Here is a 26,404-nt window from a genome sequence, read left to right as displayed (position 1 = left end):
ATTGTATCTGGGACTCATTAGTTCCTTCTGCCTTCTCCCTTCAGTCCTGGAGGAGTTACAGAATATCCCCCACACAGAGTGGCCCTCAGTTCCCACCCATGAATTATGATCTCAATGCTATAGAGGCAGCTTCACATTTGGCATCCTGGCATTTTAGAGATGGCCAACGTGCAGACTAAAGATTCCAATTCTGCGAACAGCTTTGTATTAATCTAAAATTCAGGCTTTTCTGAGATCATGTCACTCATTGTTTTGATTTCCAAGCTAGATCTCATTTCTGTAAAGCATTAACAGCTCAATGAAATCAGTGGGCAGTTTCTTTTTATGTCATACTCAACCTGCACTGTTTCTGAAAGATCATAAAAAAGCCTTTTTATTATAAAGAGACCACCTTTTGCTGCAGCGGGATGTCAAAAGAAGCCAAAGCAATTACCTTTCAGAAGCAAAAAATATGAGCCAGGTAACAATCTGCTTGCATTGAAAAGAGTGTTTCCCAGCTTCCTTTGAGCTTCTTCTAACATGTTTAACTTCTAATTTGAAAAGAAAAATACTATCTAGCAAGACAGTATTGAATAGAATTGATAATACAGAACTGATAGTATTGAAAGCTCCTTGATCCCCTGCACGCTCTACTGTGTTCACACAGTGACAGCTTCATCAAAAACACATGTTGAGATATGGAGCATTTTCCAATATCCGATGGAGAACATGCTACTTCATAGTAGCTGTAGAGTAAATAAGCCAATAGGATTTGTCAGGACTAATAAAAAGAGAAAAAACTGTCTCATCTGAAAAAGAAAGAAGGTGTAACCAGACCTTCATTTTTTCAAATATAATTTAGGAAAAAGAGGCTTTGCAATTCATTTCTCAGCATAGAATCATCTGAATGAGCAATCAGATAGTGAGAGGAATATTATTTTGTTAACACACATCAAGTCAACACTGTGGGAATACTGTGTCACTTACACTCTACAATAAGCCAGGCATTTGAGGAGCAGAGTCCAGTGTCGAGTGTGTACATGCCATTGTCAGAGGGCACAACATTCTTGATAATCAACTGGTGGGTCAGACCATCAGGTGTTACAGAGATCTGGTGCTTCTCACTCGCCTCGAGGAGGTGGGTTTTGTGTAGCCACACAGCATCATAGCAGGGTGTGCGTAGGATACACTCAAAGACAGCATCTTCTTCCTCAGGACAACGCACATCACTGAGCGGCTGCGCAAATCTCACAGGGATGGCTGCAATGCAAAAATCAAAAGCTATAGAAAGGAAACAGAGATATTTCTATCTTCCAGGAAAAACTTGTTGCAGCTGAAGGGAGTAAGACAGACAGGAAGTTGCCATGCCTGTGAGCACTGGTTTAAGTGGAAAAGGGAAAAACTGAGATGTGCCCCTGCACCCAATTTTCCAGGACAGAAAAGCAGAAAAGTAGATTTTTGTCTTTATTGTCTTCTGAGACATTTATACCACACATCACCACATGTGCTGATGATGTGTAGGCATTAATGTATTTCAGCAGCATGATACTTTTATTGAGTTGCTAGTTACTACTCTGACATTACAAAAGGAAACTATAGCATGGGGTAAGTTAAGAAATTTCCACACTTTCATCCAGAAGCCAGAGCCAAACTGGTACTTGAACTTAGTCCTTTGGACCAAAAATGTAACACCCGTATCACATAATCACCCTCCTGCTCTTTTTCACCTGGGTTGTATAAGAAGCCCTTCTTTGGCAATACAAAACCAGTCTTCTGTAGTTACCAGGTTTTACTGCTCAGCTTTGCATGTACTCCCAGATAAAATTCTCCAGCAAAAAATAATTTCTTGTTACAGTTACACATCACATGCATCTAGCTCAATTCCTTACAATCAGCATCCAATTCAGTTGAGAAAACAGGTATGTCCTCCACTCTGACTTGGTACAAGCCTGCATCTTCTGGCTGCACATCGTTGACAATGAAATGATATCTTTTTCCAATTTGCCTCAGGCAGTGCTTTCTGTATTCATCCCCTGTTCCATATCGGAGCTTTTCACCATCCTAGGAAGAGGAAGAATATACTCTCAAAGGCAATGCACAACTAGTGCAAGGCATTTCAGACAAATCAGGCCAAACGTGTGCTGTGATCACCTTATTGTTACAAATGACTAACAACAGAGCTCTATTACTATTTACAAAGGACAAGGCTCATTGCTTATGTAACACACAGGCGATGCTATGTGTTCAGTGCTGCACAGAACAGAGCAACAGACTCTCAAAAGAGGCAACCCACTAGTACTTTGTTAGCTCACATAAGGTTTTGAAGCTTCACTAATACAGTTACTGTAACTTTGAAGACAAAGTACTTTCTTTGCTTAAATTTTCAACATCCTCATTGTCCTGGTTTTGGCCAGGATAGAGTTAACTTTCCTTGGGCTGAGAGGGAGCCCAGCTGGAGGGCCGGAAGGGATTGGTCACTGGAGTATTCCACATCATGTAATGTCATGCTCGGTATACAGGCAGACGCATGCTCTCTCACAGCCCGTTTGGGTTTCAGTTTCCCAGTGGCACAGCGGGATTTCTGCTGGGAGCAGGCTGCGTACTGGTCACTGGTCAGTGAGCCACTGCTGGCTGCCTTTTACCCATTTGGACTTACTATTTTTACTGTTGTTTTTTTACTATTACTAATTTTTTTTTTTTTTATTCAACCTATAAATTTCTTTTTTTTGACCCTTCCCTGTTTCACTGGGGTGGGGGGGCAGTAAATGACTGGCCATGTGGTGATTGGCTACACGCTGAGTTCAAACCACAACACTCACAGACGGATAAACAGGCGAGTTCACCACTTTCCGATCTCTAACACTCTTGGGTTACCTTCTCCATGTTGTGGCTGCATGGGCTTCATGTCATGCATTTGATTCAGAAATTCATAGAGTTAGTCTGACCTCCTCTTTAGTGAATTCCAGTTTCCCCTGTATTAAAGCCACTAACCACAGTTAGACTGAAATGTATCTCCCAGAAAAACATCCACAGCACTGATCACCCGAGGATCACATCAAAATAACTACAGGACTAGATGGGATGTTTTACTTCCTTGACATCTTCTTTCACAGAGGTGAAATATAGTGGAATAGCACACTCAAGAAATTGAGTAAAATCAGTTTGTTTTTCTTGTATGAGACTGCAGAATTTCTGCAGCCTGGAAGATACTGAGAATTTCCCCTTAACAGAAAAGGTCTTGAAGTCAAAAGGATGTCAGTAACTGACTGTCTCCCCTGTATCTGGTTCTACAAAGCCCAAGTGATATTTACCACCACAGACTACCTGGAACCCCACACCACCTCTCCCTAACTAATCAAGGATTCTGCAATGGACAGACAATTTTAAGAAGCTCATTTGCTCTCAGCCACTGCCCAGCAGATCAAACATTTTATGTAAAAGATTTCAGTGGCTGCTATGAGCTGGCCAACTCATCTTGTCCCCTTACCTTAAGCAGATAAACTTTGCTGTTACTATTTTTCAGGTCCATCGTCAGACTGAAGGTAGCTTTTCCCTCCTTGTTGACTTTGATGTGTTCAAAGTTTGTGATACTGTGTATTAACTGCAAAGAAAGATACAAGAACATAGTAAATGATAAGGCTGCCATGACAGCAGTTCTTAAGCTGTTGAACTAATGTGAAATCGACTTTTTATCTGCATACAAAATAGCTGCCTCTAACTTATGGGTATAGAAGCATCTGTAAGTTACCACAGTTTCTTCCTGTAGGCAAATTATATTTTACGTGCTACCTCCTGATCATTCATACACTATGCAACCACTATCTGTCCAGGTTTCTAAATGCCCCTGTATGTGAAGATCAATTTTGACTCTTGAGCAAATAACTTTCCAATTTGGGGTCCAAATTCTCATCAGAGGCAACTGAATACATATTTTAGCCACGTGGTTTAATAAAAGCATTACCCTACAGTCTGTATTTCCTAAATAAATGAACTGAATTTCAAAAAAGTCAATAGCAGTTTCATCTGCATGAGTATAGAAGTAGGACTTCTTTAAAACATTGTCATAAATCATTTTCTGTCATACAATAAGATTTCCATCTGCAAAGCAATTTAGGAAGATTTATCCTGTTTTCAGAAGCTACTGAGTTAATACAGGACTCTGCAGTTTGTTAAAAATCAGTGCTTTCAGTGGTTTTGGTTTACTTTACCTCTCCTTGTTCACTCTCTGTGTTCTTCCTCAACTCCTGCAGCTTTCTCAGCATCCCACGGAAGTCAACAATTCCATATTTCATACAGATTTTCTCATAATCTCTCCTATCTGCATGCAGTAACAGTTGCCAGACTGTTTCTTTGTCCAGGGGTTTTGGTTTAGGTACTGGGGCCCTTAGAACCAGGGGGGGAAAAAAACAATCTAGACATTCAGACAGACAACACAATGTCTTGTTTTCCTATACTTAATTCTCTTTCATCTCTCTCTCCATCATTTCTGCAGTTCACTTAGCCCTGTAGTTCTAAACAAGAAAGAATGGGACTCTTCCAGAACAGGTTTTCTGCATCTATACTACAAATTAAATGCTGTCAGGAAACTGGGCCATATAGGGCAAGACTGTAATGCAATTATTCACAATGTTAAATTATTAGCAAAGGCACTGGCACAGTTTGGCCCAGTCCAACTTGCACTCTCCCAAGTGATTTCTCAGCACAGTTCAGGATTTTGCACAGGCTAGAGATCATTCCCATCAGGGAATCTTTGGAAGTTCCCACGTGGGAAGTGAAGGGATTTGAGCACCGTGCACATGGCAGTCTGTGCAGTTGGCCAGGGAGCCAGGGCTCAGCCCCTGACATTACATGAAGACTTGTGACTTAGGAAGTTACTTGTGAGCTAAAAACAGGAAAGCAGAGAAACACATCTTTTAAGTCAAAATCTTGTGGTGCAAAGGAACATACACCTCAAAATGAGGTTGGTACCTGGTGTTTATTTTAGCCTCACACATAGTGGCAAACTGTTCTGTTAAGTCTCTCCATATCGAGTCTCATAACAACTTTGGAAACAAGAAGTGTTGCCTTGAAGATCGATGAAGCTGTCCCCTATCATCAAGAAATATCTAGGAAGTGTAACAATGGCCTTTGTTACGGAGGCTTACCGCTTCCTCAGCAGCTTCCTGTAGTCCTGAAGCTTCTTCTTTAACTCTATTAAAGGGGGGGGGGAAACAACAGTCAGATACCCAACATTGTGAAATACAACCCCCAAAAGAAGATAATGCAAAACAGCCACTGACAACAGGCCATGCTGCTATGCTGTTTATCTCTGGTGAAGTTTTCACACTTCACAAAAAAGGTGCCATGAAACTTAGAGCAAATTTTATCTTGCACATTCATGTCCTTTGAGTGCCATTAAAGTTCATCACTCCCTAGGGGGCTTTTCTCTCTTTCTAGAGAGGACACTCTAGAAACCCAGTATTTTCCAGCTGTGTTAACATGTTTGATCCAGCTGTATTTGACATCACAAAATCCTTTTCTAGCACTAATGATTCCAGAATCATTAATTAGAACAGCTCAAAGCCATGTCTAAGATCATCACTTTACTCCAAGGTAAATAGCAAGCAGAAAGAGATGACAGAACATTAGTGAACCATTAACCCTAGAGTTACTTACTCTTCAAAAGTTTGGGGTAGTAATAATGTGGTAGACAGGGGAGTATTAACTATGCCCCCCCCAAAAAAAAAAAAAAAAAAAAAAAAATCTCACTTACCATCAGCAGGATGAACAGGAACATATTTTGCTTTCCTCTTAAAGCCAACTGAGAGTTTATAAAACAGAGGAAAAACAAACCGTAAGATGAACAAGATAAGACTCAGACTAACACCAGTAAACCAATGAACTGTAAAAACTCTGTATCTGGTACTAATGCAAGAGGAAATCCTAGTTTGGATCTCCTCGTCAATCTGACATTGACTCCTAGCAATCTCCCCCAGAAATGCAATATTTCTATTGCAAATGACTCTGATTACTGGATACTCTACACAGCGGAGGAGACTGCTTCTGCTGTATCAGGCTTATGGTTTAAGCAGTGGTAGGAAATATTAACATCTTGTTTTAGAGATGGGGAGCCAAGGTGCAAGGATTATCTGGCCAAAAGCAGATAGTTGCCTTCTAAACTTACTTTACAGACACACAGGTGAAATGGATGATTCCAACTTAGTCCACCTCCTACTCATGCAGATTCCAAGAATCAGGCAGTTATATTTTACTCACAAAGTGCACATTTCTCCCCACTGACTATACGGGGAGGCAGGGGGCTAGGTCAGGCAGACACCATAGACATCTGAAATGAAGTGGGATGGATCCCTCCCAAAAGACTGATTCATTCAACATCATAAAGAAAGGATTGAACCAATTCAACACTAAATCCAGAGCAGCCAGTGCAGTGACCACATCACCACTTTCTTCTCCCTTGCTTCAAAGCTCATACTGTCACGGAGCCACCAAAGTGGGAGGAGTCACAGAAGAGCTCCAGTCCTCAGTGAGCAGAAAATAGACCTTCACACCAAGGATACTTAGAGAGTGCTCTGGACACTCACTCCCAGAGGACAGAAAAGCCAACTACTTGGGAGCACAGGACCTTTGGGACACGGAACCAGTCAATCCTACCTTGTATGATCCTGAGGCCGACAGAGCATGCAGCTTCTCCATATTCATTAACAGCAGAGCAACGATACAAATCACTGTCATTTGCAGTGAGTTTGTTTATCTTAAGAAGAAAAACATAGTAAGAGCTCAGAGTGATGTGCTATGGTTCAGTTCACACACCTTCAGCTTCTAATAAAGCAGCTATTCAATGACATCTCAGATCTTTCTTCTACTCCCAGAATGACTCTAAAAAGCTTTGTTTGCTTATCTTTGTGTTATCTCAGATCTGGTGACACCTATATCAGCCTACTGCAGGTTTTTCCTTGCCGTTGCTCTCTCTGTTCCATGAGTCCTGTCTGAAATATTTGATCTTTACCTGCAGATTGAATTCATTTGTATCATTATTGAAGAATGTTTCGTATTTGGCAGGATCATCCATTTTTCCTTGTACTCGAGTCCATTTCACGTCAGGGGTTGGAACACCTTTGACCACACCACTGAAAATGGCATTTTTACCTTCAAAAAGAGGCAAGAAAATGGTTATTTAAGATGGGCTTGAACATGACAACTCTCATGCCAGGCCCCTTATGTTATCAATAGAGTGATTCCCAGAGTGATCCATCTGTGTTTTATGCAGAATCATTATCTGAAAATAATTAAATCTTTTGGGTTTTCCTGTAAAAGGTGCCTAAATTATCGGTTTAAATGGCAATAAATGCCCAAATTGCTTCAAGACATCTGCTACAATCTCCACGCTAACTCACTGGCTTTCAAGGAGATTACTTGAAAACTAACTTTAAAATTCACAGTGGACACATATGGTCTCTGCCTGTGTTTTTATTGCACAGCCATGTGGATAGAGAAATTACATATTCAAAAGAGCAATTTTTTGGTAGCTTTGTCTAATTTTGAACTCCCTCAACGTTTGGTCAGGGCCAAAGAACAGGCAGTTACCAGCTGAAGTCCAGGCTACCTTTCCCCATGTCCATAATGTTAGGGTTTGCCTGCATTCAATCATAAAAAGCCTTTAAAATATGTTGTTAGACTGCCAGATGTGACTGCTAACATCCTCTGATCATCTCTGAAATCAACTACACTATAGCAAGTTCAGCCTAGACGTGCTTCTGGCAACTGTCAGTGCTGGGTTAACGGTTGGACTAGATGATCTTCAAGGTCCTTTCCAACCTAGTTGATTCTGTGATTCTGTGAACTGGTATGCACTACTTGTACCACAGCCACGAAATGCCCAAATCTGTTCTCATCACACACATTCCCCCACAAGTTCCCATTGCTCCTCCACTCTTTGATACTATTCCCTTTGTTGCAACCATGCTGGGCAGGATGTTAGATAATAAAGGACTCACTGTGCTGGAGTCCTGTGTCTCTAGACATCAGTAAAGTTCATCTGTGTATAGCTGCAGCTCTGGGTCTCTTTTTCATTTGGATAAATCTGGATTTATTAGGAGGTGGAAACAAGAAAATACCTATTCTGCACACTTGAGAAAACATGTTCTTAACAGACGACACAGTACCACAACTGGGAGGACCCATGCAGGGTAGGGTGTTTCCCCATGTACTCCCTACATGTCCTCTTTCTGCAACACCTTCCTTGTCTGCTAGCCTGGCACCACCCTGCACTCCAAACACACCATGCTCTGCTGTCTGAAGAGGCATGGAAGGGAGAAGAGGATGGGCTTTACCTGTGAGCTCTCTTCTTCAGCTCTGCTTCCCCAAGAACCTGAACATACTGCAGCTGACCACAGAAATCTCCAACAGCTTTACCACTGCCTAGTACAAACCTTTTCTTCCAAAAGGCTTCAAAGACATAGGAAGCACTATGAAACAACAAATCAGAGAAGTGACTCATGTAGGTAAAGTGGGAGTGTCACAGGAGAGTAGAAATGGACATGAGTTATCCATGAATGTAGCTCAGGGTGGAAATGATTACTACCTTTCTTTTGCAATGGTTTTGGTCTTCAGATGACCAACACTGTTAAAAATTCTCCCCAGAAAGTCTTGCAATATTTCCCACACCCTTTTGCAGCCACCACCAAAAATATTATTTGATGCAGCAAGCTCCTGCCAACAGATTCTTATACAAAAGGCATCTTCCAACTTTTTCTCAGGTTAAAGTCTGATTTCAATTGATTATATGTTTGTCAAATTTTAGGCTGCAATTTCTCATGTTTGACATCTGTCACAGGACACAACTCCACAGCTAGGAGTATCAGCTAATCCATGCACTGAATGCAACAGGGTGATGATAATGTAATTAAAGACACTCATCGTGCATCTGCCATAGACACTGAATTCAGATTACGCAGTGACCTATCTGAATGCCCTAACATTTTGTATATGAACTACGAGGAACCTACTGTAAATGAAATAACTTGAAAAATTTAGACAGGGTGACTGGCCACCCCCTTGGTTCATGCCAGAAGCTTGCAGGTGGAAAGAAGGTGGAGGAGGAGGCAGAGGGAAGTACCGCTAGAGGCCACTGTGGTCCTTCATAAAATCGTAATGGCTCCTGAAAATCAACAGGGTTGTGACAACACTGAAATCCAGGGTGCTAGAAACGGGTCAGTCCTATGAGGGAAGAGGAGCTACACGATCTCCTCAGACTAAACCACTAAAAAAAAAAAAAAAAAAAAAAAAAAAAAAAAGAGAGATTACTGGAAGGCTTCCCATTGATTTTAGGTCTGGGTTCATTAGCTGCCTTCTCTGTACTCTATGCAAGATCCATACTGCTTCTTGAAGGAGAAATACAGCCTAAATAGCATCTGCAGTCAGTATATCTTATTTTAAAAAGTAATTAATTTTAGTGCTAAACACTCATAATGCAAGTTAATTTAACAGTAAAAAACAATTTTTCCAATGTACTTAATCTTTTGCTGCAGAATACTTACTTTGAGAGCTTCCTGCAGAATTCACAGGATTTCTTGTATACATTAGGAGACAGATTTTGACCTTGCATACACTAGTGAAAACTCAGGAGACCTCTATCAGTACTGATGGAATTTTCATCAGAACAACAAAGACTTTGGCCACACAACACTTTTTTCTGGTCTAGTCAAATCTCTCCAGAAACTAGCTTGATTTAATTACGACAACTGTTTCATGTAGGTGAGATGTAGAACCAAGTCTCCAGGTCTGTGGCTTTGACCACTTTTCAAGAATCTTACCTTCCTGCAATGTCAGAGTGACAGGTTTCCTCTCAAAATCAGGTGTACTGCATCCTTCTGGAATATCATCCACAAACTGGGTGATAAGAACTCCTGGGACAGAAGATTTCTTGAAGGGTTTTACTAGAAAGACAAGCAAACCCAGATTCAATTAATATAACATGCTTGTCCTTTAGAAGCAATCTCTCGACCTGCATTGCCCTTCTGTAGAACAGTAACTGTTCCTGCTCAGCTCCTCTTGGACTATAAAGGGCCCATCCATTCTAGTACTACAGGCTGTAAGTGTGTCCAAAGGCTGAAGCGTTAAGGTCTGTGAATTTGTGCTGACTTACTGCAAAGCTAGAGCCCAAGTGGGAAAATCTGCAATCAAGATCACAATCCAGGGCCTCATCAGCTTACAGGCCTAGCCATAATTTGGATAGAGAACGCTTTACATCAGTTACTGTTCCAAATAAAACCTCAAAATGTGTCATGAGAAAGACACTATTGCAAAGGTCAGCAGAACCTGATGGGCCAGTTACTGGTGTGTCTCTCCTTGTGGTGGTGAGAGACAGATACCTAACTGCCAAACAAGAAAAGCAAGTTGGGCTTATTCTTAAGGGTATTCCAGGTAGTTTTCATAGCTGTGTTTGTTCTCTCACCTGCCTGACGGCTGGTCATGATGCTTTGCTCAGCTGCCTATGGTCAGAACAAACGACTACTCCTGTGAAAAAGACAAATCACTTCATTATTTACAGTTCACAAGGGAAATGACAAGCCTTAATACTGCTCACTTTTATGACACAGTTTGCCCTTCCTCACTTGCCACATCCTCGCAGTCAAGTCGAGAAAGGCCTGCCAATCAACACATCATGACATGTCTTTCCAAAACATCATGACACAGTTTTGAACCAAGACAAATCAGGTACAAAAATGGCTAGCAGGGCTACATGGAAAATGTACACATTTAACAGCATCCGTCTGTCACCTCTTCCATTTCCATGTCATCTGGATTTCCTCCAAAGACCTCCTCTCGTGTTTCAGGCAAATATGGCACTCACGTGGTGAGTTCTGATGGATGGCAAGAGCAGTTGCTGAGAAGAAAACCACCGAGATGGATGTCTAAACTGGGGCATGAAGCAGAAGCTCATCCTGATCTAAATTAGCTTGTCTAAATTAGCAACAGACCTGAGAGCAGACTATAAGCTACTACTTACTTTAGAAGGAAATGGTGAAGTGTGAACTTGGCATTAACTAGTTATTGTTATAGATCACTCATGTGACCTTCTGCCAAAGGTGCCTCCTTCCCTGTATTTATAAATTGGACAACGTGTAATGTAACACATCACTATCTTGCAAGCAAACTGTGAAGGCAGATTCCTTGTCATATGAGAGATGCTCAGAAACTATAGAGTTACTGAGGCTCTGAAAGAGCAATTAGATTAGATTCCCATGTGGGATTAATGCTGTGTCTCTATTTACCCTCTGCACTCCTTCAGTCAACACAGTCACACAAGAACATGCGACTTCCAACAGTTTTACAAGGCAGATGGACTTTGTCACCACACCTATGATCTTATTTCTGTTCCCTATATCAGACATTCATCCAACCTCATATTGCTACACTACACCAGATGAAAATTCTGGGTAGGACCCCAACATCTCCTTGTTAGACATTTAGCTCAGAGTCACATTATCTCTGTGACACTTAATTTCAGCTAAGGGTAAAAGACAACGAAGCTAACAAAAATCATTTGTGCTGTACGTCCCATAGATAGGCCAAAGAAAGTGTAACTCACTGTAATTCTGTGTCAAATTCTGAACTGAAAGGATAATTTTTATTTATTAATAATGGAAATATTTATTTATTAATAATGGAAATTTTTCCATTAATCAGCAGTTGCAAATAGGAACATAAGACATCTCTCCACAACAAATCACTGGCTCCACTGTTGTCCTTAGCACAAATTTTATTTTAGGGCTCTGCACACTATACACATCTCATAAATAATTGATTACTTGGAAAATCATTCTATGAGCCTCACTGACTTCAGTGGAAATGCACATGAAACAACAGAAATGGGAAATTATACACGGGACCACGAACAACAGCCAAGTCCTCTCTTTCTATCACCCCCCCCGTCTGGTGTGGGTGACTTTTGTTGCTATCCAGCAAAACAAGAGTTTTACCTTTCAGTGTACCAGCTTTTGTGTGTTGATACTTTGGCATTTCACATAATTACTTGTGTAACTTGTGTAAACCATTGGTAGATGTTTTTAAAATGACAAATGGAGGGAACGAGCGGCTTGCGGGAGGGAAAAAACACAAAACCGAAATGAAAATAAGATGGTTCCAGGGCATCCTGCCCTGCACCAGGCAGGGCATTGCACAGCAGATGGCAGAGGTTTTCAGAGACTCTTGATCACACTCTCCTGATGGACTTAATTGTCCTCTAAAGTACTGAACTGTATTAATAGAAAACATTATAATGCCTATTGACTTTTGCAGTCTTGTACCTTCCTAAAGATGTTACCATTCCTGGAGCTGAAATGTCTAATGCTTACAGCTTTCAGCAAACATCATTACTTGACATCAGCTTGCAACAGTATTTCCCTAAGCTCTTTTTATGTTACAGTCAATTTTTTCTTTGCTACCTCTGGCTTCTTCCCCCCACACTAGGCAAAGCTGATGAGCATCTACACTGAAACATGAACGTGGTCCAAATCTTCAGGTCCAAAGCCATCAAGAAACATTCTTTTTGCATGTTACCAAATGCATCATGTCAGACAGTTGTTCTCAGTCCAGCGTGACTGTGGATATAAGTTAACATAATTATAACCTACTGAGAGATGGCTACGTTCAAATCTAGTTTAAAAAAATAACCACTGACAATATTTATATAGGTAGTACTAGGCACCATGTATGCATCCTCCCAATGTACAATATGCACTATGTGCACTATGCGTAAACTGCTGAGTTTATAGGGCCTTAAATATATCAGAAATTCACCTGGATTAAAGATAAGCTGCTCTGAGTTCTTAAACTCCTGTGAATTCTTGCCTTCTGGAGAGTGAGACAGAAGCATGTTAATGCCACACATTGATTGCACAGTTAAAATAACAGTGCAAGGATATGCAACAAGACATTCCTTCAGTGTAATTAATCCAACCACATCGCATTTTCTAGTGTCTTCTGTGTTAAATGAGGACCAGAAAATAACATATCAGCTGCTACAGAGTGCTGTCCTGCTTACTTTTAAAACTTCTACTCCCTTGTTATGTGAATCACCATGTTTTTGCTTTAACTTCAGTTCAATCCTAGAAAAATAAACCAGATTTTTGAAAAGAAATGAAAGATAGCAAAAGCCTTCCAATAACTGTCACAGTGTAATTCATATCTCCACTCACAGCTGCTTGAACACATCGTTGTCCACACTAAGATGATCACCGAGGTTGCTATTTATTCAGTGGAGACAGACAAATACTTCCAAAAGGCAACCTACCCCTCCCTAGATGAAATGGTGTTTACCAACATCCCCAGCATGACAGGCCTAACTAACACTGGAAGCAGCTGAACACTCTCACTCCTCTGAAAAATACACCATTGTCATGTATTAGCCTGGTTCAGGTAACCAAGACTTGGCTATTTCTCATCCCAGGCAGAAGTCTGTCTGCTTTCCAGCGGCAGAAACACCCCCTTCGAAGACAGTGCAAAGCTTCCACAGCTTTGAATGCAGGAGTAAGTCCTTGATTACTGACAATATTTTTAATCTACCAAAATAAACCAAATACCCTGACGGGATGGGAGGTCTGCCCTTCTTCTTGTCTATCCATCAATCTATCTGGATGAGACAGAGCAAGAACCCATTCCCTTTTGCAGTTGACCAGACACTAGTGATAGGGCCATAAATCAGCTAAGTGAATAAGCAAAACATTTGGGAGTCACAGGATTTGGAGGTACTAGTGGTGTCACAAGTAGTTATTTATGAGGTTCAGACAGTGGAACACACAGACGAGACGTGACATAATTGCTGGCAGAGACTGGTGAGCAAAATTAGCCAAAGTTGTAGAGAAGTGACAGACAGTGAGTGGTTCATAGAGTGGTGATGGGTCCAGAGGCATGGGATGCACCACAGACATCGGCACAAGCACAGTAAACATGGAGAACAAAGCCATTAGCATAGACCACAGTAGAAGACTTGCATCATTATCATAATAAATTGAACCGCCACAGATGCAGCACTCTGTTTCTCTTTGTAATTCATAAAAATCAGGTCAGTGCCAACACAGTGAATGTTTTATACAAAATACCAAATTGTTGTGTGCTCATTCTGAAATTCTAGCTGTACTTTACACCGGAGGACCCAGATACTCACTGAGTAGGAGGGTCTCTTACTGAAAATTTCTTTTTTAGCTTTAGGTGGTCTTTCTTTCTTTATTTGTTAACTTTAAGTAATATTTTGAGCTTGAGCCTTCCAATTTCAGAAGATTTTTAAAGTAAAATCTCAAAAACATTGGTTAGAACCACAGAAATGAAGGCCAGCAACTGCAGAAGTGCAACTTTATGAAAACTTCTGAGCATGTCACAAAGAGGGAACGTCACAGGCCCTCCGGTGATGAATGGAGGTCTTCTGTAGAGTGGGGAGGAATGCCCAAGGATCAGATTATGTGTGACTTATCCCTTCGGTAAATCTATACTTGACTTGATCTTATCTTCTGCCTCAGGGATTATGAATATAACATAAGTGATTGCTCATGCTGTCCACAATTTAAGTATGCATCCATCAGACACTCTATAGCTATTTATTTATTAAAGTGGCATGGACACTTTAACAAGTGTCAAGGACACTTAAGTGGCAAAGAGACACACACCATCTATATTTTCTAAGTGAATGAAAGCAATTAAGCCCTAACAGCAGTAAACAAGACAGGGAATCCATGTCAGTTTGTTGAAGCGGGTATGGGGTGAAAATACAAGAACAGGTCAGTCCGTTCCTTTCAATGTCCACAACATACCCACGAATTCTTTTATAACACAGATGCGCATTTTCATAGTCAATAAATTTACATCAAATGTCTCAGAGCAAATACAACAGGGTTTTACTAAACGTCCAGAAGAAAAAAACAACATATCCCTACTTGCTGTCCCAAGAAACAATGCCTCCAAGTTAAGAAACGTTAGAAACCATAGCACAGCTGTGCTACAAGTGCCATGGGACAGTTAGGGCAGATCTTCAACAGCCTGCATCTTACCAGGTAAAGTGGTGTATGCTATAGGAGACCACTCCTCCCAGAATATTTACAACAATTTTCAGACCTACGGCAACACAGAGCAATGTCTACCATGACGGTGAAGATGACACTTCATACTCCCAGCTCTGCATCACCTCCACACAAATCTCAGTGGTGACATGACCAAACTCACTACCTTACAGGTGGAGCCTCTGAGACGATCCTGCTTGAAGTCAATACTGCCTCTCCCAGGACCTCGGTGGCTTTGTCTGTTGACTCAGACCACAAAGCTCTTCATAGATGGTCAACAGGTCTCTTGGTCGCACATATTAGATCTGTATGAGAGAAGCCGTGCCCCTTATTAGTCTGTTGTAAATGTCACAAAGTAGCAAAAGAAATGACAAATTCTTGTTCCCCTCACACCTCTCCACTCTCGTAGGAGCTAAGTCTGGGCTCAGTAGGTGCCTAGCCAGGATGTCTGTATACTGTGCTGCATGCAGTTGTAGGGGACATTATACACCCACGCTTCCCACAGCACCAGGGGGGGGTCAATTGAACCCAGTGCCTTTGGCAAGCCTCAAACAAGGCAGTAGGCCAACGTGGTCAGATGTGACAATCAGTCAAGGCAACACTGGATTTCCAAATGCAAGCTGTGTCAAGACTTTGTTCCTCAAAGAAGGACAAACATTTATGCAGATCAATGGCTTGTCCAAGGAAGGGACAAGCTGTACATACAAGATTTGTAGGACACACCTGTAGACTCGTTCTCAGAAGCCATGAGTCCTTAGGAGATCTTGTAATTCCTTAGAAGAGAAGTAAAACCAGTAGATTACTGCATTTGTGTATGGGGCAACCATGCCTGGGCTTGGCCTTCATAAGTAGAGTCTTTCAGTCTGTGCTATTTTGAGAGGTCTGAAAGAAACGCAGTTCTTCCTAGAACAGCTTCAGTGCTACAGCCAAAGCAGACATCTCAATTCACAGACTTTCCTTCCAGCACAGCCACGGGCTGGTCCCTGTTCCCGTGAGCACCAACAAGGCCACTTATTTCCATGGACAGATTTACCCTAGAAGTACAAGTGCAGCACATTGTGCCTCAAAATCTTGCTTCCAGTCTGCCCTTGCAAGTTGGAAACCTCCCTTCCTCTACTCAGAAAGGTCACTTAGAAGCAAAGGTACCTCTATTTAGTTCCTGGTGTTCACATAGATGGCCAGTCATTCACTTCTGGCTGAGAGCATACAATCCTTTTTTCTTTTGCTTTGTGTACCATATATTCATATCAAATCCTCATGTTCAACTCTGACATGAAGGGCTGGCTCCAGAAGTTGGCAGTGGAGGTATTTTTATCATGGTGGCCATGGTTCATATGATGTCTGGGCTGACAGAACCAGACCAAAGTTTTCCTCTGGTTTCCTGTGAGGACGTTAGAGTTCTAATATCTCTGGTTAACAGGGGAGGGAGCATACAGCAAAAACATGGTCATATAGCTAAGACTCATGTTAGATAGGACGCAGACAGAAGAACCATGAAGAGAACATTTCTGCTAGTCTTAGAAAGATGACCTTTCAGTGGAAAAGACATTGGTGGTAGCAGTATGACCCGTCAGCTGTTCTGATCCAGATATCAAAAACCTCTCCTTTGCAGGGCTAGGAATCATCATTTTAATCAACAATTTAAAAGACAAATGTGAAAATGAAATTCTGGAGTAATTTTCTTCATTCTTTCTTTCTTTTTGACAGTTATTGCTGGTGATGGTATTTATACCTTCCCAGTTCCTAAGAAAACAACGTCAATAGAGCAAAATGCAATTGTTCGAACTGATGATTGGGCTAAGATCATTCAGTTCTACATACCTTGTTACCTTTGCAGTGATATAAAAATAGAAGAAATTCCAAAGTCAAATATAAACAATTTGAAAGTTAACAAGCCAAGAAAATAAGACAAGGATTTTCCATCTGGTAATGGAAAATCCTCTCACTCAGGAGCAGACACTGTTTTCTAGCACTGTCATAGACACTGTCCTAGGGGGCTTCCCACAGCCCCTTCCTCGACCTGTTTTGGCCAGTGAACATCCCAAGGATGCTTCCTTAGCTCTTACTGGTCCAGGGCAGTAGTCATGTTACTTTGTTGACTGGGTGCTGTAGCCTTAACATCAGGCACCTTTAAGAAAACCAGTTGCCACACAAGTCTCTAAAGACAGTTAGACTTCATGCAAGCCATGGGAATGCTCTCAGAGGAAACATTTATCAGCTTCTACTGAAATCTGAATTCAGCTCCCATCATCTGCAGCAAGAGCCTTCCACTCTGCAGAGTCGGCCCAACCAAAGGCCGACTGAACAACTGAGGAACTCCTAATTAGATAACACCCAATTAGATAGACAGGTGGGTCTAGCAAGTACCAGGAGAGCCACAATTCTGCCTGGGCCACTGAACCCAGACCTAATAGAGCTTTGTCTAGTTTCAAGCCCTGGGCTTACAGTTTTCTTAGGAGAGAAGGAATGGAGACCTCTCCTACAGATGGACTAATAACTTAAAACCATCTGTGGCAGAGCAACCTCCTCCAAGAGACTGACCTTCTTCCATTTCACAGCTTGTTTTCCACCCGCCCACCCAAAAGTCCTGTTAACCCCTGCATGCCAGTGGATAAGCTACTGCATACCACTGAAAACCTGCAAAATGTCATCACGAAGCCTGATACATTCAGCAGCGGTCACTGCTTTCACTGCAAAGGGGGAGCGTTTCTCCCTGGAAGCAAGTTCATCCCCCTAATGAAAGGCAAAGAAGAAGTGTCAAGCGGCAACAGCTGCAGGACAGTTATTTCAGGACTGAATTTAAATAAATTTAAGTACATTTTATCTGAAAACGAGACTCTACTGATCTTGCTTTCCCTGTAGTTCCCTTCTTCAGTATATCAGCGTGAAGTCTACCCATTCTGACCAGTAACAACTGGCCCAACTCTTCTTATAGGCTGTTGGTGCCCACTGCATGGCTCAGACAAAGCAAGAAGTGAAGAAACCAAGACCTGGTAGGTCCAAGAAGCTGAATGGATTTTCCAGTTTGTGAACAGATGAACAAGATCAATAACTAGACTCATACTTTAGTCACTTGGCCAAGTCACACCATTCCCCTGCAGCATGGGTGTCCAGTCAGCCACTGCGCTGAAGGTCAAGGTGATATCAGGGAGGCTTTTGGGCAGAAATATTCAGAGATATGTAATATTGTCGAGATATGTAAAGCTCAGTAGTCAGATTCAAAGTCTGCTTTGACATAATAGCAATGAGAACCCCATAAACCGTATACAAGAAAAAAAAGGAAAAGTTGCATCCATTTAAGGATGGGCAAAGGCACAGGAAATTGAATAAAGGTCCAAATTCAGTGAAGACTACCAGTTACCTGCAGTCCTACAACCACCCAACATTCTATATCGAATCAGGTGAGTCTGACAGTACTGATCTGCCTGGTCATGTATAAATAAAAGGACATTCTTTTGTTCAGATCAGGCCATGGGCCAGGCGGGTCACAGAACAGCATTTTGTTTTTACCAGAATGCCCTGCACCAGGATGAGGAATAGTCACATCATGCATGTGAGTGTCTCAAATGAGTCTTCTGGACTCATAATATTTGATTTTAAATAATCATGATGTAGCAAGTATTGAGTCCCTCTGTTTTCAGTGGAAGATGCCCATGCTCAGCCCAGACCCTCAACACCAGATCATTCATGTTGTACACTCCAGAAGAAATTTAAGGGACTATTTTAAGGCTCAAAACCTTCGTTATTTTACCTCCCACACCCAAGTTGCCAGTCTGCCTCTTTGTCACCAACAAGCTGAGTTCTGTCATCACTGTTCACACAGAGCCATGATTAGACCCACTCCAGTTAGCTGGACTTCCACACGCTGAGATGCAGCTCAACATAAGGAAAAGATTAGAAACAGGATAATGAATTCAAGAAGCAGCAGTGCTTTGCTTTCACACTGCGGATTAGCTTCCTCCTTCCCATGGTGTACAGAATTCCTTCTATTCCCTTGTTCAGGACGGATTTAATCTGTTTACATCCATGACCGACTGGAGGGGTTTGCTAGCACGATCTATGATTTAGATGGAGCCTGGCTGCCCATAAACCCAACACTCCTTTCTCCTTGTGATAGCCGCTCTCATGACTATCTTGCATGCTCCACCACCTGGACTGGCCAGTGTTGCAATTTACTTAAACCTTTCCAGTCAGAAAAACAAATAGTGGGCAACAGATGTTTAGTACAGACTCACCAAAGATGTGATTAAACATCAACATATTATCAGACATATCACCCCATCAGTACTTTTCGCCCCTCTTTAAGACACCAAAGAAAACAACATTTTAACCCATTTTGTGCTTTAATGAATGTAGAGAGTAACACGTGCCTGCACTGCTTTCATTTGGCCCTACATGGCCATTGGACTTTGCCAGATGTCGTCTTCTCCAGATAAAATTAACTATGTATGTTTGAACCACTTTGCCTACACCACCCCTTGGGAATTCAGATGGTTAACAAAACTCACTGCATGCAGTAAAAAAAAAAATAAAATTGTGCTATTCAGATGCCACAATGGATTCAAGTTATAAGGCTTTTTCTCACTCCTCCCCCACCCCTTCAAACTAGAGCATATAGCAAACATCCCAGTTCTGATTTATTTGTTTGTTTCCCCAACCTGCTAGTGGCAACAGATGAAAAAAGCCCAGTCCTTGCATGACAAGCTATTTTAATATTTCATGCCCTAATGCGCCAGGAAGTTTGACGCTGAAACAAATGGTAAGAAAATCTCTCTAAAACTCCAAGAGGCCACAGCACACGCCACCTTCCCACTTTCTTTGCAAGACGCCTGAACATTATTTTCAACATTGTTCTAGTACTGCCCTGACTGACCTGTGCCTGAACAAGTTAACGTCTGGCTCCGACAAAGTTGCCAGAGGACTCCTGTCACGGGGAACACTGTCCCGTTCCTTCTGAAGGTTGTCCTCTGTCAAACTCTCTCCTTGTCCAGCACTAAAATATCGGAATAAAAAAATGTCTTCCAGTGCAAGAAAATTATGCCAGCATCCAATGAAGAAATAACCAAAATAGAAATAATAATGACGGAAAGAGAGTTCATCTCTCTCCCTTCACCCCTACTCTCTCTGGGAATCTTGCCGTTTCACAGAAGGGTCGCAGTGTTCCCCTTTCTGCAGGCATGAAACTAGCAGGGTCTGTCAGTCCCCACCAGTCACCTTTTCTGCACTGTGAAGGTGATCACAGGGAGCTCAAACACACCTTATCTCACAGCATACACAGCTACTTCTCTGAAACAGGTACACAGCACTCACCTGCACGTGCCACCCCAGAGGTCCTCTTCTACCCTGAGTGCTGTCAGAGCCACAGCTCACCCGAGTCCTTTCTGCAGTCAGTGCTCAGCTGTGGGATCAGTACTGGGTCCCTGAGATCCTCCTCAGCTGCTCCCTCTGTCTCGCCCTTCTCTCACACTTAATCTCTCTTTCGCCCTCTCCCTCTGGTAGGTGAAGCCTGTCACAGGGCTATTAGCCTGCGAGACATCCAGAGGATTTTTTTTTTTAATGGGAACCCGATGCACCTGCCTCCTATTCGTTATTATTTCAGTCCATACCAGTAATGGTGCTGGACAAATTTGAGATTAACATGATTCTCCAACATTTCACAAGTCAGCTGGAGTCGTGCTTTTTCTGCAGATTGTGTTTCCTCTTCACAGTGAGTCATAGAAAACTTTGATACAACTGAATAGCTCTGGATGTTTTAAAGGAAACTGCAGCTTAATTGGTTTGAAACCAATCTCAAGAATAACTAGGGTTACTAACTGATCATATAAATAGAATTTCAGCTAAAAGTGAGTGGCCAAGCACATTTAAAGACAAGGCTTCTCCAAATACTCTCCTTTTATGAATAACTCTTTGAAGAGTTAGTATTAGGAATGTAAGAGATAGCCAGAGCACTTCACAGCACGAGCTCACAATACTAATGTGAATTTATTAGCATGCAGTTGAAAAGCATGAGCGTTTCATTCCCTCATGCCCTACGTGGATGAGAGCAGCCTCTGTTTCTTCCAGAGCTTTGTACACTCCTTGGAATAAAAGGTACCTCAGAAGTATTAACAGGGGATTAGGAACCATTAGGTCAGGCTGGAAATGGAAATCAGATCTACCTGCAGACTCAGTTCTGCTTATCAGCAAAGGCTTCCTCTGCTAGGAGACATTTATTCAGTGTCACCTGGAGCTGATCTAGATACATTTTGAGAGAAACAAGACAGAGTCCCAAAATAAAAGAGCCCAAGGCAGGGGATGAAGAGGCTTACAGACACGGTTTCCTCAGCTTGCAGAGGGCAGTGGGCACCCACAGATCACACAAAGCTCTCTTTGCTGCCACCCCTTCCCTGGTCTGCAAGTTGCACATGTTTCTGGTATTTCATTGCCTGGGTTGCTCACCACAGGGATAGTCACACCTTGGGTGATAATGTGAGACGTGTTCAGTAATTTCAAAGGCAGCCCCATGCAATACTGTGAGAGAAAGCAGACATGAGCACATCAGTGCTTCTAAAAAGCAAATGGATGAAGTCCAGCAGTTTCTCCTTTTCAGGAAAGAAAATGTGCTTGTGGGACAGGCTGTACACGAAGCACTTCAAGTGCTGAAAGGTGGGCAAACTCCACAGCCCAAACTATGCAACCTGGACTGGAATGATGCCACTTAGTCCAGTGTCATCCAACAGGAGAGGCAAGAATCTAAAGCAAACATCATTTTCAAAAGTTTTGCTTCTAATCACCTGAAAGTAACCCCAGATGCACCAGGCAAGGGGCCTACTGCCCGCCTGCATAAAACTGCACCTCCAATGCTCCAAGCCTGGGTAAGTGATTCACTGTAAAGAAGGCACAGCAAGAGGTACGAAGATGACCCAGCAGGAGGACAGCAGGTTTGCTTGTGTTTTTATGTACTTCCCAATAAATCAGATAACCCAGATGGGGTTATCATTCCCTAACTCTTTTACTTTAGATTGCCCAGTTTTTTGAGTTCAGATTCTCAGCTCCTTGACATCACAGTCACCAATAGAAATCTACTGAGGACTTCCTACCTTGCCCCTCAGTAGGTAGCCATCCTTCCTGCCGAGCAGAGAGCTTGAGCTGAGGTTATACTGTAACAGATTTAAGCCATAAAGTGTAGGTGACACATAACAAAGAATCACATTTACGCACCTTTACTGTCAGCAAAACATAAGAGGTCCCATTTAATGTTGTAGAAGAGCAAAAACATCTTCTGCCTCAAAAAGCAGAGAAGTACTAACAACCCAGGAGATGCTAAAATCAGTCTGATGATAGACTTGAAAACACGCCTCAGTTACCAGACCTCAGAAACTCAGCCTTATATAATATGCTTTACTTAGCAATCCTCTGACACATCCCTTTCCAATAACCCACTTAATGATTTGCAAGCCTGGGTATTCCCTTAGCTTTGACAGCCCTCATAAAGCTTATTTCCCATCAGACATGTGAGAGGACTCTACTGGAAACCCACCAAATACTACATCTGAGCTGACCTGAGGATGTCAGATTCCAATTCTAATTTCATCCCTAATTAGCAAGTGGTTATTGGTTGTGTCAAAATTGCATTTGTCAGGAATGAAAATTCTTTGCCAAAATAAGCCATTCAGATTTATTTACGACATAGACAGATTTTGTTACTCTCCCACAGAGTATTATCCTCAGACACTGTCAGCTCAGCCAGCCCTGGCCCTCTCCCCTTTCATGTTTGCAACCGAGTCATTAAATTGTCTGTCAGAAGTTGTACTGAGGGCACAAAAACCTTCTCACTTCTACATCAAATGAAGATAAAACAGAAAAATGAACTACTAGTGCATTAATTCTGAGAACCCTGAACCTTTCTTGTGACAGACTAAGAACACAATCCACTTTGTACTCTTCTCAAGCTTTATACCTAAGAAGCATGGAGTCTCAAGGAAGTGGACATGGACATTAGAGACAGTTGTGCAAATTTTCACATCTAAAGCAGTTTTCAGACTCGGCAGGACATGAGTGTCCTACAGTAAGGTACTGCTTCAGATCCAAAGCACAGGCTCCATACCACACCAGGATGCAGCCTGGCAGCAAAGCACCTCTCTGAGGGGCCAAAGATCTATTCTGACCATGTTTGCCATCTCTCAAGCGTTCAGCCAGAATCATACATTACAGTTCCTTCAGGCACCTGAACCTGCACAACTCTCTACTGCCTTCAAAGGCCATACTATTTCCCTAATCTTGCCTGTGGTGAAGTTCATGTCAGGTAGCTAGATTTGTGAAGAACCAACCCATCAGCTGAATCACTTGCCCGATAGCCAGGAGCTCAGCATACGCACCTGGACACGAAGTGAAGGGTATGGTTCAAAGACAGAAACTCTACATGGTGAAGTTGCTGGGGATCCCCTCCATTACCCATGCCCAGGGAGTAAAGCCAAACTCCCCTCTTAGTTGTCCTACAACCTTCTACAAAAGGGGCAGTGAGCACCTGTGAGGCAGAGAAGACAAGTTATTTTAGCACCCAAAAGCACTCAGTGCCTTCCAGAGGGTTCGGCTACAAGACAAACTAGAGGCCATTGACACCGGAGCTTCTTTTTCAACTATCTCACATCCCTTTCCCCCACCCCTCAGCGACCCACACCCATCAGATCAAAAATTGCATCTTCAGAATAGCAGCAGAAGGACATGAGAATGCTCCAAGTATTCAATCTCATAATAAAAGATGGGCCAAACCCTAAGCAGCAGGGATAACCAAGATGCATTTCTGATTCACTTCTTCCAGCCTCCTTCAGATGGAATTAGTACATGCCAAAGGAGATTCAGTGGAGCTCACCTGACCCAGTACCATTGCAAGGAGCCTGCCCTTGTAAGCTCTGATTGCTATCGGGGTAACCTGACCTCCCGCCTGTGAGCACAAAACAGGCCAGATGACACTAAGCAAGACGGTAAGTGCCCAGCCTACAAATGCCTTCTTGGGTCCAGGCCCAAAGCAGGTCTGATATCACCCTGTCACTCTGACTTGGCTAGCAGTTGCAGGGTTCTTGATGGCCATATGAGGGCTTTTACCACATCAGGAAGGCAGCTGAGCTTTTTGCCTCCAAACACCCCATGGCAGCCAGTTCCCTCACTCATTCTCCCATGTGATAGTGACCCAGTGTGTGACAGACACAGGCTTTTACTGCTTTTACTACCAGTCATAAGGCCAGGCCAGGAACCTTGGCAGGGTTCTGGGGAGCAGGAATAGCTGTCCTGTTCCCTGATGGAAGGGGCAGCCCCAGCAGAGGCAGGGTGGGGACCTTACTGGTGTGGGTGAGCACATCAACAGTCCCATGATCATCAAAGGCAAGGTAAAAAGTCAAGTCCAAGGTCAACTTGGGAAATCCAAACAACAATTCAGGAACCAGCCTGAAAACAGGTGCAACTATAGCAAAGTGCAGGAAGGGGACGGAGGTCCAGGTCTGAGTTTAACTAGAGCTCCTGGGCCATGGGCAGGAGGTAGGGAAGAAATCATGTGAGGTTACTCAGGGCAATTAAGGCCTATTAGTGCCCTCATAGCCCTGTCCCTGGATTTCAGAACTTAATTGCTGTGACAGACCGCTTCACCCAAGCCTCTCACCCAACAGAGGCTTTTAGAATCATACTTCAAATTCAGCTCCCCGTCCCCTCCCACCCTGCCTGCCCTAAATCCTCCTGCTTCTTTGGGTGGCTCTGCTCCTGCTCTCCTGTTGATTTCCATGCCCAGATGATCTCTCCATCCCCTCTACATGTCTGTGCCCTCAGTAGCACTCACCCGCCCCATGTGCCTTCCCTGTTCGTGATGGAAGGGAATGGTGGGTGCAGAGCCATGGGAAGAGGCAGGTAGCAAATAGAAAAGCCACTGAGCAATAGATAGGCAGACGGTCAAGTACATAGAGGTTTACCTCCTTCTGCTCTCACTCCCCAGCATATGACAGGAAAAACTGCAACATTTCATGAATGTACCATTCACTACTTTGGAACTAAAGAGGAAAGTCCATTTTTGTTGGGACTTACAGTTCTGAGATTTCCAGACTGAGATGTTGCTCCCTTCCACACTCTCTCAGTCTCTAGAATGAATCTATGTGATCCCACTGTTTTAACCTTTAAAAAATATTGCAAGGTTCTTCACAAGGGATTTAATTTTATTCCTGTGCCATTTCCTCCCTCAAGCATATGCAGTAGATTGATCAGTGCTGTCTAGTCCAACAGTCTTCATCCAGGTTCATCCCTGGAGGTGCAAGTACTGCCTTGCTTTTCACACTAACACTGACTTTCTAAAAAGGATCACAGACAGTAATCTTCCTGTTTAGGATCAAAACTACAACTAGCTCTTGTGGGAAGATCTCAGCAGTCTCAGCACAGTAGTTCCTTGCTAGGGCATGCTCAATTCTTTGCACTGCAAAGCTGTATGAATCATGAACCAAACCACAGACTTGAAACATGAGACACATGAAACCGAACCATGAGTCTTCTTTTGCCAGTTATTTCACTGACCCAGGAATGAGACAAGCGCAGAACTGGAGATGCCTAGTAAAAAGCACCAAAGAATGATGGTTAGAATGGCATGTGGCCTAGCCCGGGCAGTGTTAAATGATGAAGTCACTGCAAGTACTTCAAGGCTCCTGAAGATGCAAAACTTCAAGTTTTTCAAGTCATCTCAGTTTGAAGTGTCCAGACCTGACTAAAAGATACTGAGTACCTGGAGCCTTCCCTGACATCAGTGGGACCACGTGGATGCACATGTCTTGGTGCCCACATGTTGAGAAGACCACTGGGATACAAGCATCTTGGTCCTTGTGAGTACGTGCAAATACGAGTCTGAGTGAATGAAAACATCTTGTTTTAATATAAAATCACCTTCCCCTCCTTTAATGTCTCCCACGGAGTTCTGTCACCTTGTTGCAGTTTTATTCCCTACAACACAGCTAAGTTTGCAACTGCTTAGGAAAGGCAGAGCCTCTGAATAGGAACTGGGTGATGACACTGTATCTTGCAGCCCGCTTTACAACCTGGTCTCTGACAGTCTCCAGGAGTTACTTTTTATGTATTACCTTTAGTGACATATAGTCGCACGTGCTCTGTATTTTCCACCACCAAGCACGTTCTGCCGTTTGCAGACAGGCAGGCTCTGGTCTGATGTAAGGGTAGAGGGACATAGTGAGCAGGTCACTTTTCAAGGCAGATGGATGGATAGATGCATCACTAAAATGGGCAGCATAATGTCAGGGGTGCTGATACGTCATGGCCAGACATGGAGAGGGAGGAGAGGAGGAGTGGGTGTTGGAGACGGATCCTGTGTCAGAACGGGTGATGGATGAGGGAGAATCGTCTTCTGG

General features: G+C 42.7%; 1 protein-coding gene across 1 annotated transcript in view; it reads right to left on the bottom strand.

Annotated features, from left to right (window-relative positions):
* The window catches only part of IGFN1 (immunoglobulin-like and fibronectin type III domain containing 1), a 61,350-nt gene that overhangs the window by 16,858 nt on the left and 18,088 nt on the right, over window positions 1-26,404 (bottom strand). Inside the window, 11 exon segments of the mRNA XM_026864537.1 lie at window positions 967-1,239; window positions 1,869-2,040; window positions 3,467-3,580; window positions 4,188-4,362; window positions 5,124-5,169; window positions 5,732-5,779; window positions 6,631-6,730; window positions 6,986-7,125; window positions 9,792-9,914; window positions 10,433-10,494; window positions 15,199-15,337. Of these exon segments, the coding sequence (XP_026720338.1) occupies window positions 967-1,239; window positions 1,869-2,040; window positions 3,467-3,580; window positions 4,188-4,362; window positions 5,124-5,169; window positions 5,732-5,779; window positions 6,631-6,730; window positions 6,986-7,125; window positions 9,792-9,914; window positions 10,433-10,451 (1,210 nt within the window). The 5' untranslated portion in view covers window positions 10,452-10,494; window positions 15,199-15,337.

Source organism: Athene cunicularia (genome assembly GCF_003259725.1).
Source record: "Athene cunicularia isolate RWA chromosome 26 unlocalized genomic scaffold, athCun1 chr26_part2, whole genome shotgun sequence".
NCBI lineage: Eukaryota > Metazoa > Chordata > Aves > Strigiformes > Strigidae > Athene > Athene cunicularia.
This window is presented reverse-complemented; position numbering and strand designations above follow the sequence as displayed.